The sequence below is a fragment of the Perognathus longimembris genome, chromosome 6 (genome assembly GCF_023159225.1).
Source record: "Perognathus longimembris pacificus isolate PPM17 chromosome 6, ASM2315922v1, whole genome shotgun sequence".
Classification (NCBI taxonomy): Eukaryota; Metazoa; Chordata; class Mammalia; order Rodentia; family Heteromyidae; genus Perognathus; species Perognathus longimembris.
This window is the reverse complement of record NC_063166.1, coordinates 1,358,994-1,378,020: the sequence shown is the minus strand read 5'-3', so window position 1 is coordinate 1,378,020 and position 19,027 is coordinate 1,358,994. Positions and strand designations below refer to the sequence as shown.

Sequence of the window (19,027 nt, the reverse complement as noted above, 5' to 3'; positions counted from 1 at the left end):
TGTTTTGCTAGTGTTTGTTCTTGGATTTTTGGGGGGTACTGGGATTTGAACTCAGAGCCTCATGCTTATTAGGCTGATGCTTGACCACTTGAGCCATGCCTCCAGCCCTGTTTTTGGCTAGTTATCTTGCAAATCGAGTATAGTGGACTTTTCTGCCTGTGTTGAAACATGGCCGTCCAAATCTCAGTCTCCTGTGTAGTTAAGATTACTGGTGGGGCAACTAGTGTGCAGCTTAACATTTTACTAATAATCATAGCAACATCTTCTCTCTCCCAATGACAAATATTATATTCCACTTACAGTGGACACTGAACTAAACATCTAGATAGTGATAGCAAGGGTATGTGTCACAGCCATTCCAAGTTATTTGCATCATATCTTCAGCAGGGAGAAAAATACACAAGCTGCATAAGGAAACACTATCACCTCTGAGAGAAAAGGAGTTTAATGAAGTGAAATATTGTGGATTCATTTAATCAGGAGATCCAGAACAGCTCCCCTGCATGCTTCCTGTTTGGAAGAGCCCCGTTCTAACACCATCAGTTACCTGGGCTCCTGGAGGGAGAGCCCCGTTCCACTTCCAGCGCCATTGGTTACCTGGGTAGACTGTGAAATGGCTTCGTCCAGGGCCACAGCTCGCTTTTTGACATCCTCTTTAATCTGACTGTAAAGGGTGTCGGCGGCCACGTACTTCTCTTGGATGGAGAAGCCTTCCCCCGGGCTCAGCTCCAGCAGCTGGGGCCCGGTCTTGTTCATCTTATCTATGTGGGGCTTGTGCTCTGCTATCAGCTCTCGCAGTTGCTACAATAAACCAAAGAGGCTTCTCAGTATCTCGAGGTCTCACCTCCACGCTTCTGCCCCTGCACCCCCGTGCATCCAGCTGGCAGGAGGCTCTCAACAAACACCCTCCCCCTGCCTAGCATTCACACATGATGGTGTGTACAAACATGACAGCGTGTACAATGTACAACTGTGCGTACAACACATGATGATGCGCTCAATGTGCGATGGCATGTACAAACACGTTATGTACACTGCATGGCTGTATAACTTATGATGGCACGTGCTACACGATGGCATGTGTGCCGCATGACGGCCCGGACTCCACATGGTGGCGTGCACAGTTCAGTGCCAGGAATGGGAGGCTGGCGTGCAGCTCCACACACGGCAGTCACACCTGTAAAGGGCACTGCAAAGGGCACATTGGCTCCTAGCTGAGCACTAGTGAGTCTTAGCTCGTTGTGCACCTCCTACCACCAGCAGCACACTGGAAGAGAGCATTAGCCAGGAGTCATTTCACATGAACCAGATCTGGACTGTTACGTCCCTAGAGAGACAATGGCTTAACTCTTGGGGCTCCTTTTTGACATTCATGACATATATAAAACAAACACGGAAAGGGAAGGAGGGAGGGAGGGAGGGAGGGAGGGAGGGAGGGAGGGAGGGAGGGAGGGAGGTCAGAAAGAAGCTCATAAACTACAATGTGGAAAGATCTCAAGATAAAGGGTCTGAGAGTGAACTCCTCATCCACACCACACTGCTTTTGAATGTTGGAGTTGCAAGGATAATCAGTGTATCAAATACACAGCTATATGTTGAGCATCGTTTGTAAAGGAAACGTGTGCGCATTATAGGATTATGTTACTTAATTTTGTCCTCTAATCAGGAGCTACAGTGAGAGCTTTGGCTCAAGGCCCAAACCATCCTTGGGAAAGTGGCTGGCATTCCTGAGGCAGCAAAGGAGCCTCCCTTCCACCCCGAGTCATGGACTGGGTTGCGGCACCTCCTGATCTCCATACTATAGACCATACAGCTTCCAATCCCAACTTCTCTCATTCATCAAGAATCCCCAGGATGGAAGCATAACTAGTTTATTCAGAATGTCCATTAGAACCAGTCATATGGATTTTTGTAAGAACTTGCTAAGAAACCTGGTAACTGCTAACTGTACTAACCTGTAATAAACGACTTTAAAGCTTTTCTAATGTTGCTTTAAGACACTTGGGAAGGACTGAATGGACACAAGCCCACTCACAGGCGGGAGGGGCATCCAGCCTTCATGCTACAACCAGAACACTGCAAGGCACGACCTTGTTTCACATACTAGGTCAGCTCTGCCTGCTGTCTGGAAGAATGGAGGTGGTGATGGCCACATGGCTGAATCCCATGAACGAGGCCAGTGGAGACGCCACACACGTCCACACAGAATCCCATGAGCGAAGGAAGTGGAGACACTGCATGCATTCCCACTAGGCATTCTTGAAAAGCAAACTCGGCTCTGAGTGGTCAAACTTCTGAGTGACCTGCGAGTGACCTCGTCTGTGCCTCCCTCTGTCGGGTAACCAGCCTGGGGTGTGGGTAAGACCCTCCCATAACAGGCCAGGAACGCCACCGGCACCTGCGCGTGGGGGCAGGGCCTGGGGAAGGCGGCCCGGCTCACGGGTGCGGCCAGCCACACTGCACACACTCAGCTGACAATTTTAAGAATCCTACTATTTGGTACCAAGCCTTCAAGCTGTGTTTCATTCCCAGCTATAGCTTCTCAACAAACAGAGTGAGAAGACATGAAGCTGGAGAGGAAATGTGCCAGAGGGCTGCAAGCACCCTGAAAACTGAAGGCCTGCCTCCAAGGCCTGTGTACTAGTGCAATCCTAACTTGCTCTGCAGGCTTGACTACTATGCAAAAGAGGAATCAATTCCATTCTGAAAATTAGAGCTCAATAACAGGACTTTCTACTTGATGCCATGCTATAAAAACCTATTCAAATCACCCATCTGAGCAGAAAATCTATGCAGTATTTTACATTAAAAATAATTCAATGAGGAGACATCAAGACTTCTGCAAGATAAACACTGATACTAAATTAAATTCAGTTCTACATGGTTTCCTCTTCCTCTTGTGGAATATTTTACACTGAACCCCTGTAAATTTCTCATTTTTCCTTAAAGTGTTCTCTAGTATGTCTTCTAAATAAACACTTAAGGATATTCTTCAATGCCAATACACTAAGGAAGCAAACAAAGTTAGTAAGCATGGTGTATGTTCCCAACAATGATGTAATATACTGACTTAACATTCTGTCTGCTTACCCTGCCTTCCTTCTCACATAAACACACGCACATTTACACACACATGCACAATGATCACACACACACACACGAGAGTGCACTGATTACTCTTCAAGTACATCTTGTACAGGTCTAGGAGAACAATTCTAGGCTCACAAGTCCATCCACAGAAAGAAGCCCAGAAGGATTTTTTTCCTGACAGTCTTTAGCTCTTTCTCATACACATCCTTACAAAATCACATGTGACAGTAACAATTAAGTGACCACTAGCCAAGGCTTCGTAATGCTGCTCATGAATGTTTAAGACTTTGGAAATGTACTCCCTACACTTATAGAAGCAAGAATCCTACAGGGGCAGAGCCAGGGCCATGACTCATTTCCATGGCTCTGTGTGTACTCCTTGTGGCTCCCTAACATGGCTATTTTGAGTTATTCCCAATCCTGCACCTTCTTCAAGCTGATGGGTCTGTGTGATGAGCTGTCCACATATTTCTACTCTTTTTTTCTTTTGTATTCAATATGGCTCTGACCACAATATATAAGTATACGACTTAGCCAACAGGAATAAGCTGACAGCTCTTCCCAAGTTCATTCACCTGGCATTTACAACTGTGACTTGTCTTCCTACCAGGTGGTTTAACACAGTCTGTTATTCTATGAAAGCTGTGATGCAATTATGGCCATACATTGAGCATGTGATAGTCTTCTTACTGCAGTGCTGGGCCATGTGCTAAGCTGCTAGGAAGCCGGACTCTGGTGAGGTCAGAACAGGGTGTCACTAAAGTATCCCAGATCAAGAGTGGTGTCTGATGGCATTAAGAACTTCGAGACGTTCTCCCTGACCCTGAACTCACCCGGTGCTCCTCCTGCTGCTGCCTCAGCGTTTCATACTCAAGGGCGGGGGCTGGGAGCTGAGAGATGACTCTTTGAGTTTCTGTCAGCCATGGCCAGAGCTCTTCGTATGTCTCCCAGAACTGGCTCACCAGCGACTGTGCCCGTTCAAGCTGCAGACACCGCTCTGAGTTTATCTGGCAGATGGCATCATAGCTTTTCAATACCTTGTCCAGTTTTTTCTGGAAAATCAGATGAAGAAACATGTTTGTGATACTGGCTAGCACACATCTTGGTGCTGTGACCAGCACTGCATAGGTCATATATGGTACAGAGGAGGTTCTCAACAAATGCACGTGAAACAAAAAGTAATCAGATTAGCAGTGTCTATATACAAACACTCATTTCAAGAGGACCTCAAGTTTTTTATGTATGTCACACCAAGCTCACCCAATGTAGTAAGCATAATTCTCTATCTGTTAAGGCTGGAAAACAAGCTCTATTTGGTTTCTACCAACATCTACATTATTTCCTAGAGGAAAATAAAGACTACCTTTTGCATGTCAAATTGTAATAATTGCTAGCCAACTAAACCAATAAAGTCTATAAGGATCAAACAGGACACTGGGCTGCTCATCCACTGGAGAAGACAGTCATGATGATCTGTCATAAACTCACAGTAAACTAACAGCACAAGGGAAAGCGCAATAGTAATCCACACTTAGAGAATGACACAGACATTTTTCACAACAATCTGCATTCTTCATGTCTGGACCTCCACCAGAAATCAGAGAGATTGCAATACAGAGAAGTAGATTCTCTGTAGAGTGTAACTACCAGGCACAGGTACTTGCACCTAACTTATTTTCTGCCATCCACATGCCAATTTCTTTCACTGCTCAGATACATCCCTGTGGCTGCCTCAACATCAATCGGCAGGATCTTGAGAGCTACACACCTGGGTGCTTCCTCATCACGCAGCTCACCCCTTTCCCTCGGTGGAAAAGTAGAGAGAACTGCACATTTGAGGCTTTAGCATTTGAGAAGCGCTTATGCCATGGCTGGTGTATCTAACGACAGTAGTTCATCCTGATAATAAGGGTAAGGATAGAGCTAACACTTAACTGGGTGCTCAATATGTGCCAGGTGACCTAGGACTCAGATCTGTAAGTTTCTCTGCCTATTATAAAGATTGTCCTCCTGGTGCTGCTTTGAAGGAACATTACTATCACTATTACTCTGAGGCTTAAGGAATGCTTTATTTGCAAGCTAATGGTTTTGCTGATTAAACCACAAACTACTGATAAGTGGTGGTGGCCCTGAGGATTTAACTCGGCCCATACGTATTGTTTGTTCACTCAGAACCTCTCCAGCAGGCACACGGACAAGACGATACCTTCATTGGTTGCTTTTCCTCTTCAGTGGCTGTGGTCATGATTTGGTGCCCAGATTTTACAAGTTCATCGATAATATCTTTGTGTCTCAAAATCTCCATGGTGAATGTCTGTGGTTTACCAAATAAAGGAGAACACAGAAAGAAAGGAAGAAAGTGAAGACAATTAGGCAAAGTAGTTGAAAATACCATCTGGCTCTCTTGAGGGGTCTAGACTAGCCAGGCATCTATTCTGGGCCTTTCCTCACCTTCTGGGCTTGCAGCTGGGCGGAGGTCTGGTCTTGCTCAAGCCTGATGTCACCCAGGGACACCAGTTTTTTCTCTGTGTTGCTGATCCAGGACAACTCGGCATCAGCTGCCTGGTCAAACTAAACAAAGGATAAATCATGAGGTCAGCAAGGTCTTGCAACTGGTGCCAGAAAAATACCTAGTGACATTCCTATTAAATATCCTTATTACACGAGTGGAAACCCTGAGCTTAGCTTTTCATGACATCCTAAGATAACCTGTGAGAGGGGCTGAGAAATAAAGACAGGAGTAATGAAACACAGGCTCTTCTGATTCCCTGCTACGGATTTAGGATGACCAGAACTACCATCTTCCTTGCTTGCAGTCAGAGGAGAAAGGCACTCATGAGCAGACTCCTGCACATGGCAGCTGCCACGGCCTGTCTGTAGTCATCTTAGTCATCTGACCTGTCTGTCACCCTGCTCACATGGTACAAAGGTAGCACTCTGCTCTCCACGCACAAGGCTCCCAAAAAAGTCTGGAATGATCCTCTGTCCTTACCAAACAGTGTGCCCGGAGGCAAGTGCAGACGTTTGCTTCCATGTAGTTCACAGGTCAATTTCATTTGTTTGTTGGTTTGTGTGCTAAGGCTTGAACTCCACTATCCCTCAGCTTGTTCTGTTCAAGCCTGGTGTTCTACCACTTGAGCCAGAGCTCTACTTCCGGATTTTTACTGGTTAACTAGAGAAAAGAGCCACAGTTTTTTCTACCCAGGCTGACTTTGAACCAGGATCCTCAGATCCCAGCCTCCTAGTAGTTAGGATGATAGGTATGAGCCATGTACCCAGCTCATGGTTATAGATTTTGCCCTGCTACCAAGTTATTTTTTTAAAAAAATTAAAAATTTTAATCTTATTCTTAATAACCATACACTAGTGGCATAAGGAGGATTTCACAGTGATTATTCCAGGTATGCATACAGTGGACTTTGACAAGTTCACCACTCTACCATGTTCCCATAACCTCTTCTGTCTCCTGCATCTTGTCCCTTTCCAGATGGCGTGTTGGGTGCTCTACCACTTGAGCCATAGCTCCACTTCCAACCTTTTAAAAATGGTCGGTAGTTTATTAGAGATACTAAGAGTCTCACAGACTTTCCTGCTGCCTGGCTTCAAACCATGATCCTCAGATCTCAGCTTCTGGGGTAGCTAGGATTATGGGTGTGAGCCACCGGCAGTGGGCCTACATTATACTATTTTAAATGTGGTTTTAAAGACCTCCAGTGCATTTTAGCATCCCTGCACGCTCTTGCTATTATATAAACAGCCCTGGAATAAAGAGATCCTTGCATGTGAATCTGCTGGCACCTCGTTCATTCCTTGGTCAAGCAACACCCACATTTGCAAGCCCAAGGCCTTTCCTTAGTGACACAGTTATCAGAGATGAAAGGTACAGACATCTGGTGGACAATAACCCAACAGGCCTCCGCCGGAAGAATTATGTGTGTAGACAATGAAGCTCATCAAGTCCAGAACATCTCAGAGTATAAGAGAAACTGGAAATCCAGATGGAAGTAGGGGGAAATAACTGGGTGAGGGGAGAGAAAAGTGGGGACAGGAAACGAGATTAAAAAATAATCCTAGTTTTAGAGCTGGGTGTTGCTGTGCAGGCCTATAATGCCAGCTACTCTGGCAGCAGAAGCAGGAGGATTATGGTCTGCCAAGTGCCTGTACCAAGTTAGCACAAAATTCTATCTGGAAAAAAACCACAAAAAAAGGCGAAAGTGCTGGGGGCAGAGGTCAAGTAGTAGAACACCTGCCTAGCAAGCCTGAAGTTCTGAGGCCAAACACATTACCACAAAGGAAGCAAAAAAAAAAAAAACAAAAAACAAAAAAAACCCAAACAAACACAGGCTATGGGCCAGTGGAGTGAAGGAGCCTTTCCCAGTTCCTGGTGGTAAGTTCATCTCAAGCCTTTGGGAACAGGCGCCAAAAAGAGAGCAGAGGGTACAGAGCTGTGGGCCGGGCCCAGGAGGGCCTGTGACTGGGTTTTCCCTACACTTCACTTGTGCAGGATGGTACGATGGAAAAACTGGAATGGCAATGCACCAGTTTCAACAGACACAGACAGAGCCCAACACTCACGCAAGACCTCCAACTGGACTATGGAAGATAAGTAAGTAGATGCCAGTGTCTAGGTGGCAGAGACGGCAGAATCACCAAAGACTTAAGGCAGCTACAGTGACAAAAATGCTCCAGCAAGCATTTCTAAATGTTCTAAATGAAAAACCGGAAGGCCTCAGCCATAAAATAGAAAGTCTCCACAAAGAAATACAATAGAATAAGGCTAGCCATGACAGAGCATGCACATAATCCCTGCTACCTAGGAAGCAGAGGCAGACAGAGTTCAAGCCTGGCCTGAGCAAAGTGAGAGAGGCCCTACTATCTCCAAAACAAGATGCACGCAAAAGGAAGGGGGGTATGACTCAGGTGGTGGAATGCTCTGGGCTCAATCCTCAGTACTGCCAACAAAAGCGGGGTGGGGGGGCGGGGAGAGACGCAGAGAGAAAGGGAGAGCAGGAGAGAGATGAACTCACCACAGACCTCTCTCCTGGTGAAGATGAATTAGTCTCAGTTTCCTAGTGTTAGTGCAAGATGCTAGTGACTCCTGAGAAACATTCTCAGGCACTGGTCGCTAGCTGTCTGTTGAACAGGTTGCTCTAAGAGCTTCACACGCAGAATCTCCTTTAATTGAGACCACAGTTGCACACTCTGGACATTTCCACCTAGCCAGTTGCAGCCCACAAAACGGAGGCAGGGAAGTTAACCCAGCCAAGCAGCTCAGCCTCGGGAAGTGCCTCCTCCTCTCTTCTGCTCCTGAATATGCTAAGAGCTTCAGGAATCAAGATACTGATGTCATTTCACCAAAAATGGCCCAAGTACTACAAAGATCACTAAGTGGTATTTATTATATAGTATGTAATGTATATTGCAGTGCTGGGGATTGAACCCAGGACCTCTCACAGGCTCGGCAAGTTATGACTCAGTAGTTAAAAACTTCTCCAGTCTGTGTTACGCAACTGCTTTTACATTTCCTAAGAAGTGGTCTTAAGAAAGACCATGTGATGAGTGGACTTTAACTTGAAGGCCATCCCCCCTCCTCCCTCCCATGGCTGGGGTGGGGGTGGGGGACTTATCACTTTTCTTTGCTTGGCATTTCCTTCCACTCGGTGTCTCATTACTCATAACACAACCTGGAGGGTCCAAACAAATCTCATTTCCACAGGGGAATGTTTCCTTCTGGTTCTTTGAAAGAGATACACAGGTGGTATTTTTCTCCAGGCCTGATTGCTAGTGGCCCAGTGAGCTGCTGGATCTAATGGCATTACTGCTGCCAGCCCAATGGGATGTGTATCAGGGGTTCTAGGGGGCCCTTTACATAAGCTGCACCCAGAACTGACCACAGAATTCCCAAACCAACAAACCCTATGACTGATAAACGCAACCGTAGGTGCACAAGAGACAAAGGATAATGCAAACTAAGGCGTAAGAACACCAGTGGTGTGAAACTGGGCATGCCCATCTGTAAGTCTTTCAAGCAAAAGTGCTTCTACCCATTTCCACGTGTTCATTTAACGCAATTTTCAATGAGAGAATGAAAGCCATGAAGACATGTTACTTTGTGCAGGCTAAAGCAGGGACATGTGCAGTGTCTGACTCAGGTAAGTGGAATGTACTGCAGGAGGGTACGTGGTTTACACCTCAGGAGGATACATGGTGTACACGTAGCATATACGTGGTATAGGCCACAGGAAGAAATGTGGCATATACCACGGGAGGCCACATGGTTTATACGTGGTATATACTGTGGGAGGAAACGTGGTATATACGGCAGGAGGGGGGCAGTGGAGCTCAGCCTCATCACATACTGAGAGGTTGGGCTCTCCTCATGATAAATGGGTTGATCTTTTTAAGTGGGTGCCAGTACAATCACATTGTGGGGCTTGTTAAAGCCGGGGCACAGATCACACAGTCCTCATGCACATGATCAACACTGAGGCTATTCAATAATTTCCCAGTGAACAAGAAGTTTCATTCCAATTTACACAGGCTCATTTCTTGCTGGTACAGCGCTTTCACTGTACCAATTCAACCCCCACCCCCACCCCCAACGAACTTCCCAGGAGGTCAGAGGTTCCGTCCTGCTCTTGAGAGAAATCTTCAGTGCCAGGTCCAAAATGGTGAAACAAATTTCAGTGGAAAAAATATTTAGTATTTTTAAATACTTGAACAAACATGCACACTTACAAACACCCTTATTTTCCTATTATAATGAGGCATATGAATTCCTCTAGACTTTGAAAACAGAGTCTCTGGCAAACACATTCCTCAGGCATGAATGCCCTCCCTTGCAAAGAGCTCTTGGGCAGAGCCTTGTTATCATGGTATTTCATCAGCTTTTGTAACTCTACAGAACAATACTAAGACAGGGAGTGGGGTGCTGTCTGCAGAATCACATTAGAACACTGAGTCTGGATGCTCCCTGGATAATTGGCTTGATTTGCGCGTCATGTGTTTGGTCTGTGTTAATAAAAGCTTAGTTGCAAACTTTTTTTTTTTTTTTTGGCCAGTCCTGGGCCTTGGACTCAGGGCCTGAGCACCATCCCTGGCTTCTTCCCGCTCAAGGCTAGCACTCTACCACCTGAGCCACAGCGCCCCTTCTGGCCGTTTTCCATATATGTGGTGCTGGGGAATCGAACCGAGAGCTTCATGTGTAGGAGGCAAGCACTCTTGCCACTAGGCCATATTCCCAGCCCCAGTTGCAAACTTTTCTGAGTCCCAATTAAAGTTCCTAGCAAGACCACACTCCCCTCATTCCAGGCTTGCAATCAGAGTGTGATGACTTAATGTAAATAGCACAGAGATCTGAACAGAAGCGAATGCAAATGTGCTACAAATGCCCACCCCCAGGTCCGCACGGCAGCTCAGCGCCTTCTGTGGGCTGTGGCTGAGGGCAGAGAGCCTCTAAAACTCGGACTACAAACTGTGATCCAGACAGGCCAGACACTGTCAGGTTTTCCCCTTCAATCATCGTTGGAAAAAACCCACATCAGCAACCAAACTGCTTCCTTTTACCAAACAATACTCTGCCTTTGGCATCGCTTTATAAGTGAACAGTTAAAACTGACTTACACAGTCAATTCAAAATGCTTTCTGGCAAAGATCAGGCTCAGTTGAGGTGTAAAACTAACACCAGCCATACACTGCTCTGTAGACAAAAGGCATGCTGTTTGGAGAGAAGGGCTGGAAGCAACAGGCAGATGGCTGCGGGCGGTGTGGTCACACTTGGCCCCACCAAATCCTCTTCAAACTCTACCTTTCAGCTCTGAAGCACAGGGGAAGGTTGGAAACTCTGCTAACAGGCATCTTTGTTCAGGTAAGGGCTCCAGAAACAGCAGGGGGGAATTTATTTCCTAGGTACAAACCGTGTGTCCCTACCTGCTGTGACCGCAGAATGGCAGCATCGATCTCCTCTACCTTCTGAGTGATGGAGTTGCTCACCAACCGGTAGCGCTCATTGTCCTCAGCTACCATTCTCTCCAGCCCCTCTCTGGCCCTCCAGGGGACCAGCTCCAGCAAGGCGGTGCTGACTTCATTCAGGGAGTCCAATAAGGCTTTGTTGTTCTTAATTTCCTTTTTCAGTTCCTGAAGACATACAAATTCATGGTAAGAGTCTCAACAGGCAAAGTCCTTTGCTGGCCCACAAGGCCATGCTTTTGGTGTCTTCATTACAGCTGAGTTAAATAAAATATTGTCTTAGCCACTCAGGAGGCTGAGACCTGGAAAACTGCAATTCAAAAACAGCCCAGACAGAAAAGTCAGCCAGACTCCATCTCCAACGAACCACCAAAAATACCTGAGTGGAGGCATAGCTCAAGTGGTAGGTGTGATGGAAAAAGCAGAGCGAGGGCACAAAAGCAGAGTGAGAGTACAAGGCTCGGAGTTCAAGCCCTTGCACCAGCTCAAAATAAAAAATTAAATGAATATTTATTTGTTATTTATGACTGTTTTAAAAGAAGGAAATTGTCTCTAGAGAAGTGCAAACAACAATTTATTTGCTAATGTAGCAGCAAGATTTTAGCTATGATGTTTAATATATTTAAAAATGGCAAAACAAAACCAAGCAAGTTCACATGTACCATTCTTAGCTTTCTGGGAACCTCTATGTGCTCAGGTAAAAGACAAGGAGAGTGAGGGTATCCTGAGCCAGAATTAAGTGACCTTCAAAATCAGGACACACTGATATAAAGTCATTGCAGGCTTGGTGGGTCTGACCCCCAGCCCTATGACTCCAGGAACAATCATACACCAGGGATGATTGTATACCAGGGGCGATCATACACTAGAGACAATCATACAGTAGGAACAACTGTACTCCAGAGACAATTGTACTTCAGGGATGATTGTATTCCAGGTACAATCAAACACCAGGGACGACCATACACCAGGGACAATCGTACACTACGGACAATTGTATATCAGGGACAGCCATAAACCAGGGACAACTGTACTCCAGGGACCATTATATACTATGGACAGTTGTATACCGGGATGATGAGGTCAGAGGCTGGTGTGTGAGAATAAGAAGGTCTCCAAGGGCAGCTCCAGCCAGAAAAATCTATTCTGTGCTACACCTCTATCAGACAGAAAAGTTATGACCCCATTCGATGTTAATTGCACTTAAATAGTGATCATTTGTACTTTTTCTGGTCTTTATCTTTCCGTTCCTGATGTGTCAGTCTAGTCTGGCAACCACAACACTCTTGACACAAACTCTAAGACTTCATTTTCATCTTTGGGTTCCTGAGGATGTATGTGGTTGGTTTGCTGCCAACTTGCTCTAGGTCCTCGGTCCTCACCCATCCTTCAGCACCCTAGCAATGCCAGGAAGAAAAATGATTCCATTCCCATGTGGGTAAGACTAGAGGACAGCCAGAGGAGGAGGTGGAATGCACCAGGTCTACCTTCTGTCGGGCCTGCGCCTGGCTTGCTTCCGCTTTCTGAACCTGTGACTCAAAGGAGAGCATTTCCACCTCCACTTGGCCCAGCCAGGTGCTCAGCTCCTCGTGCGTGGTGTGCAGCCGCCTGGAGAGCTGCAGGGCTTGCTCCAGAGTCTCCGCCACGTCGCTGCTCAGCTTTGTAATGTCTTTGTACCTTGCTTTAATGACTTCCAATTTATCTTGGATGATTACAACTTCATCACCTAAAATGGCAAAGACAGCTGTTTCCTTAGGAAAAGGGGAGAAGGGTTTCTTCAGGAACACTGTGCACATCCCTGAAGATGATGTGACCCAAAGAAGCTCTCGCTCAGGTTTTTATCTTTTCCGTGCTGCTAGAAAATCTAATCAGCTCCAGAAGTACAAATGGAAACACGGGGCGGGGCACTGTGCCTGCTGCCCCATGGGAAGGGGCATGCCATGCATCTTGGCATTGGCTCGCCACGCCTCCAGCTTGCAAAGGTCAGGGGCAAAACAGGCTGAGGTCTGGGTGAGGAAGCTCATAGGCTTCCTTGGCTCACAAGCTGCTACCGCCTGTAGCAGAATGCGTAACCTCTCATTACCCACGTGCACTTTTCCAGAGAATTCTTGCCAGCCTCTGCTTCCCTTACAGACATACAGAAAATGTATCCTTAACTTCACATTCCTAGTTCAGGGTTCTATACTAGTTAGCATTCCTCCAACTCTGACAAGTAAGGGTAATCGTTCCTAGTACTCGTGTCATCTCCCCTAGCACGTTTCCTCTCCCTAGTACACACCATCTCCCCTTGCACACGTTACTGAACTGCATATAGATTTGAAAGTGGTACTTTCCAGTGGCCAGAGTGCCTCTGAAGCAACGTTTCTCTGAGCTGTGTGACACTCTCTTCTTATGTAGATATTAAACAATCTATCTGTTTCACAGTGACTCCAGCATGGTGGTAGCAAGTTGGTGGGTTGCCACAGCATGAATCATTGTGAAGCAATCTACTTTTTAAATAAAACCACACTGTCCACCACCTGCACATTTGTCTGCCCCCCTTCTAGAGTGGAGGGCTAAGGTGACCGTCATGGGCTTCTCTGCCAAAGCTCTTTAAGTGATGAGTAATGCATACAGAGTCCACAAAGAGCTCAAATGAGATCATGAGAAAAAAAGGAGGACTGAACTCCAAAGCCCTCTTGACTGGCCCTCAAAGCCAAGTACAGATCTCTGTCTTAGAGAAGGCTCATCTGCCCTTCCCTCTACTTCTGAAGTCTTTCAAAGGTGATGCACGTGCCGACGATACACTAATATGATTTGTGAGAGGTCTCAACTGGGCTCTGTTCTCTCACCTGTGGTTTGTTTGAGTAGTTCTAAGCCATTCAGTTGTGCCTGATCCACACTCTGTTTCCGGAGTAGGATGTCCTCTTGTAGAATCTGCAAACACAGGAAGCATGTTCACATGGGGGAGAGACTGCAATCGGTGTCATCGCTCATTCTTCTCAGAGAACTTTTCATCTCTCACCTCTGAGAACCTAGGTCTCACAGAGGCGCGCGTGGGCCCACACCTCACACACTCAGACATCGCCACTGTCCTCTCGGTTCCCCTCTTCTTCCCGTCCCACCCCTGCTCACACCCTCCTTTCTGGAAGATGCTTAGGGCCTTATGACAACTGGCAATGTGGGAGGACTGAGGCACCCGCGGGCCACAGTAAAATCACAAACCACAAAAGGAAAAACCAGCTAACTGAATAAACTAAATTCTCATTTAAAAGCAACCAAAGAAGCGCCTCTGAGACGGTCTGTGATCGGACTGCTCTAGGTGAGACAGAAGAGCAACCGTACACGAATCCTGTATACACAAGCAGAATGTTTTCCTGAGTACAGCCAATCACACAAATCAAAATGGACAGGAAAGAATGCAGAAATAAGAAAGATAAAATAATAACAACAGAAATGAAAGAAAAACACAAACTTAAATAAAATAAATCAAAATACCCGAAGCTCGGCCTGCTGCTTCCACAGTCCCTCGGGGCTGCACTCCTGGACTTTGAGTTGGCTGAGCTTGCCATGCGCTTCATTCAGCCAGTTCATCAGCTCAACTTCATCCTCCCCGAAAATCTTAGCATTACATAAGGCCTGCTGGAGGAGCTCAGACCTGCTGTGACTTCTCTCTTGAATCTCAATGTACCACACTTGCGAGGTGTCTAGTTTACTCTGCACCATATCCTTATCCTCCCTGGAGCTCAAAACCTTTAAGGACTGGCCAATGCTAACAGCCTGGTGTAAATGTTTATTGTGAGTCATGATGTCATCTTCTAAGGCCTACATGAAGTTTAAAAAAAGGAAGAAAATAAAAGAATGGACAAATCAAAAATGAAAACAGAACTTAAATGACATTTGAGAATGATTTCGTTGGAAAGTATGCCAAAACAAAACAGTAACACATAACTCAAACTCATGTCACAAAGCCATAAAATAAATGGAAAAGTGTGTCTGGCGGGTGTGTGCTTTGCATCTTACTTTGTGCTGGGCAATTTGCTCCTCCAGTTTGGATGCTTGGGTTCCTATGGGCTCGCAGTTTGCCAGCCTCTTCTCTACAGTCGTCAGCCAGTCATTCAGCGGTTCTAAGGTTTCATGAAACTGCTGGGCTACCACTGAGATACCTTCCAACTGACGATTCCTGTAAATGTGCCAGGATGAAGGTCAGTCAGTGAGGAAGAATGCATGAAATGGTCAACAAAAATCTTCACTCATGTTCTTCCACTCTGTCATCCATGTTTTGTTTTTTGTGTAGACAGCCCCCTAAGGATAAAATTTCAATCTACCATCTAAAGGGCATGTCATAATAGTTCTTACATTAAATACAGTTCAACAACAAAGCATCCATCCCCACATACCTGAACCTCATGGAGGTCTGAAGCAATCTTTTCTAACAATGATGCTAGCACTTATGGGCATCGTTACAGCCCTGTTATAGCTATCAACAGCCACACAGCAAAGACAAAGAGGAAGACAGGCTGAGCGCAGACGCCACCTGTGTCTATTACAGCACGCATGTACTCACTTCATACCAGTAAGGGAGGCTGTTTAACCAAGCGGTCACACGACCCATGCACAGCTTCCCTGATTTCGGGGCAAACACTACTTCATAAAAGCACAGTGTCTGGTACACAAGCCAGAAGCAGTGGTTAATGCTTCATGGATCACACTATCATGAGCAGACATGAGTTCCTCAACTTTATGTAAGGGCTGGAGCAGTTTTGGAGAACTCTACTCGGCTGCAGAGGCCCCGGGTCCAAATCTGCTTTCTCAGCCCTCAGCTTTCCCCTAACGCTCAGGGACCATGCAGTACAGAGCAGAGCCCTGGGTGCAGCATCTAGTCCAATCATTGTGTCAGGACCTGCGTCACGATTGAGAGCAGTACTGGGTTAACCTGATGCCTCAACCTTAATTCCCAGTGAATTACAGGACTCGAGAAGTTAGCTGTAAAGTGAGTTACAGAAATTGGGGCAACTTTATACTACTACTGTATGGCTATATTACAAACTATACATACATAAAACATTTGAAAGATCTTTAATGGAACCACGTTTCCTTGTAACTTCTGGATTATCTCTAGTTATGACTCCTTTTTTTTCTAAATTCAAATGCCTATCTGGAATCAATGGAAATGAAGGCTTTGTAATGATTTTTTTTCTTTTTTGCAATACTGGATTTTGTGCGCAGGACCTTGTGTTCGCTTGCCCAGGGCTTTACCACTTGCGTCATGCCTCTAGCCCTGCTTTTTGGTGGCTGTTTTGGAGATGGAGGCTGACCCGTGTAGGATGAGGAGGGTGGACACCCACACACGGAGCCTCGGGGTCCGAGGGAAGGGCGGCGACCTGCGCTATGCGTTACCTGGCCTCTGCTTTCCCCAGCAAGGCCTCCCATCTGCTGTCCAGCAGGCCCAGCTGCTTCACCACCTTCGCCCTGTCCGCGGGCTCCGCAGTGGCAGCGATCTTTTCTCCCTCCCGCTTGATAACCTCCACGGTAGACTTGCGGTCATCCAATAATCGTTGGAGAAGCTTGAGGCAAGACATTAAGAACATACATGAAACGAACACAAACAAAATGTGCTTTAGGTATTTAGAGGGCTGGTACTGGGGTTTGAACACAGGGACTCATGCGTTCTAGGCAGATGTGCTACCATTGGAGCCATGAGACCCCCCCTGCCCTATTTTACATACTTTTGATATGTGACAGAGATACATAGTTTATATGGATGCATGCATCAAAGGACTTAAGGAGTGGAGGCCTAAAAATAACTAATTTGGCTCAATCATTCACTGAAACTGAGGCAGACACAAGGTAGGGTTTGTTTTTTAAGTAGACATTGTTGAGGCTAACATCTTTAGTACTGAGTTCTAATATAAGACTTGGACAATGCCTAACGTGTGAAACTGTAACCTCTCTGTACATCAGTTTTATAATAAAAACTTAAAAAAAAAGACTTGGAATAACCCCAATAAATAGGAAAAGTAAATAAAATAAATAGGACAAGTACTGACCCTCTTACTTGAATGAAACCAGAATCACCTAGCCACTCAATAATTATCTGCTCTGCTGAAATAATAAAAAATACTACAAACCATTGTCTTTCAAACTCTTTTCCATACTACACATCCCCTAATAGGCAATGCAGTTAAGACTCAGACCAGGCTGAGAAGTTAACAGGGCAAAAATGGGAGGTCACTATCTAAGTAGCAAGTGTAAGTAGCAACTTAAATCCTATCAGAGAATGGAAACTAGAAGAAAGTGTGCTTGCCTATCTTTCCAGAAAGACAGGTGAGGAATCTCAAAAGTAAACCAAGTAAGACCACACACTTCAGGGTATAGCAGCACCCAACAGTCAACTTAATTCTAATTACACACTCCAACAACAGTGTTTGATCTAGGGAGCCAGAACTCAGAATTAACATGGTGTATCTCATCTATTCAAAACAAACATCATGGGGCCAACCACTGTGCACAGAAAGTGTGTCTCCAACATTAAATAAGGAAGGCCTCTTCCGCCTGGCCCTGACCCATAATCAAAGATTGAGATTCAGCAATGACCCAGAAGTAAAAAGTGAAAGATGATTGGGGATCAGGATAGGACCTTGGCAGGTGGGAAGAGGAGGCGTGTTTCAAAGGAAGATCGCATGATAGCATGTTCTCTTGACAAAGGTCTGCATTCTCATACAGAGAAAAGTGCAACAGGGGCTTAGAACTGAGTGGGTTACTTCAACAGCAAAGATTCTGGAGATTACAAAGGCACAATCAGGGCTGGGAGTGTGGCCTAAGTGGTAGAAAACCTGTTTAGCAAGCACAGGGCCCTAAGTTCAAAATCCCAGTAGCACAGGCACACACACACACAAATCAACAAGTAGATTTTTATTGGTTAATCCCTGTTAATACAGAGAGGAACTTTAAGCTACCAATGGTAATAATTTCAAAAATCACATAAATGCAATAAATTTCCAGTTCTACTTCCTTAATCTTTACTTCTCATTTTATTTGTAATAGCATGTTAAAGCTTTCAAAGACTTTTGGGTATAAGAAACTAAGAGCAGAACCCAGGGCCTTCGGCCAGCGAGGTGAGTTCCCTGCCACCGAGCTGCTATGCCAGCCAGCCCCAAGCAATGTGTTTTAAATTCTTTTTAGAAATGTGGCCAAATGTGGAAACATTTAAAAATTCTTAACTGAGAAACGGTAGCTGTACGTATTGGAGCTACCACATAACATTCTGCTGTGTACATCACTATGAGAAGATTCAATCAAGCTACGCACCCTGTCTAGCACCTCACACCCCTTCTACTTGCCTGCCTTCTACACTCAGAACATTGTAAAGCTTTTGGCAATGTTGAAATACATATTATTACCAGCTTTGCTAACTGAGATAAGCCAGAGGTAGAAAGATAAGTTAAATTTTAATTATGTGACTTCTATTTGCAAAACATTAAACTAGAAGTCATGCACTTCCTTGTCTTTACAGCTGGGCAGGAGAACCTTGCCGGTGCTGAGAGACCTAGAGCAGCCCTGCCACCGCCCCACAAGGTCACTGAATGCTCTGCGCAGGACGCAGCTGTGCATGCCAAGTCCTCAGCCCTGTGGAGGTCAGCTTTCCCCGGGTGGGTCATCGTGGGCGAGCATGGCCACAAAACCTGGGCAGATCCAGTCCAACAATGGCCTCGTTCATGGGCTAACCTCCCACAACCAGCCTCCCGTGTGAGAGGACAGCGGAATGCCTGCCCAGGCCCCCCCGACCCCCGCTGGGGAAGTCCTCTCCCTGATGTCCTCCGTGCACACAGCCCCGCCCGCCCACCTGGCGCCCTGCCGGCCACATCACCCGTGTGGCAGCCTTCAGATTCACTTGTGGTCTTTCTCCCTAGCCCCTTCCTTCCCACCGAGCTTCGGGCTCCTTGAGGGACCTGTGTGGTTTTATTTCCTTAGTGCTTATGCCAACAAC

At 46.0% G+C, this 19,027-nt stretch overlaps 1 protein-coding gene and 1 long non-coding RNA gene across 24 annotated transcripts in view; one reads left to right on the top strand and one right to left on the bottom strand.

Moving 5' to 3' along the window:
• Dst (dystonin) overlaps nucleotides 1–19,027 on the bottom strand; it is a 290,647-nt gene that overhangs the window by 42,817 nt on the left and 228,803 nt on the right. For 18 of the 23 annotated variants that reach the window (XM_048347587.1, XM_048347588.1, XM_048347569.1 and 15 more), the window contains 10 exons: nucleotides 16,438–16,604; nucleotides 15,061–15,220; nucleotides 14,536–14,862; nucleotides 13,890–13,974; nucleotides 12,546–12,784; nucleotides 11,020–11,226; nucleotides 5,542–5,661; nucleotides 5,297–5,404; nucleotides 3,924–4,142; nucleotides 598–801 (listed from right to left, as the gene is read on the bottom strand). In XM_048347587.1, coding sequence (XP_048203544.1) covers nucleotides 598–801; nucleotides 3,924–4,142; nucleotides 5,297–5,404; nucleotides 5,542–5,661; nucleotides 11,020–11,226; nucleotides 12,546–12,784; nucleotides 13,890–13,974; nucleotides 14,536–14,862; nucleotides 15,061–15,220; nucleotides 16,438–16,604 — 1,836 coding nt within the window. The remainder of the gene's footprint in view (nucleotides 1–597; nucleotides 802–3,923; nucleotides 4,143–5,296; nucleotides 5,405–5,541; nucleotides 5,662–11,019; nucleotides 11,227–12,545; nucleotides 12,785–13,889; nucleotides 13,975–14,535; nucleotides 14,863–15,060; nucleotides 15,221–16,437; nucleotides 16,605–19,027) is intronic. The other 5 variants (XM_048347576.1, XM_048347579.1, XM_048347592.1 and 2 more) reach the window with 1 other exon arrangement.
• LOC125352472 lies at nucleotides 4,983–18,995 on the top strand. The gene is made up of 3 exons (XR_007211171.1): nucleotides 4,983–5,210; nucleotides 17,332–17,336; nucleotides 18,986–18,995. It is a non-coding gene; the product is annotated as an uncharacterized LOC125352472 (long non-coding RNA).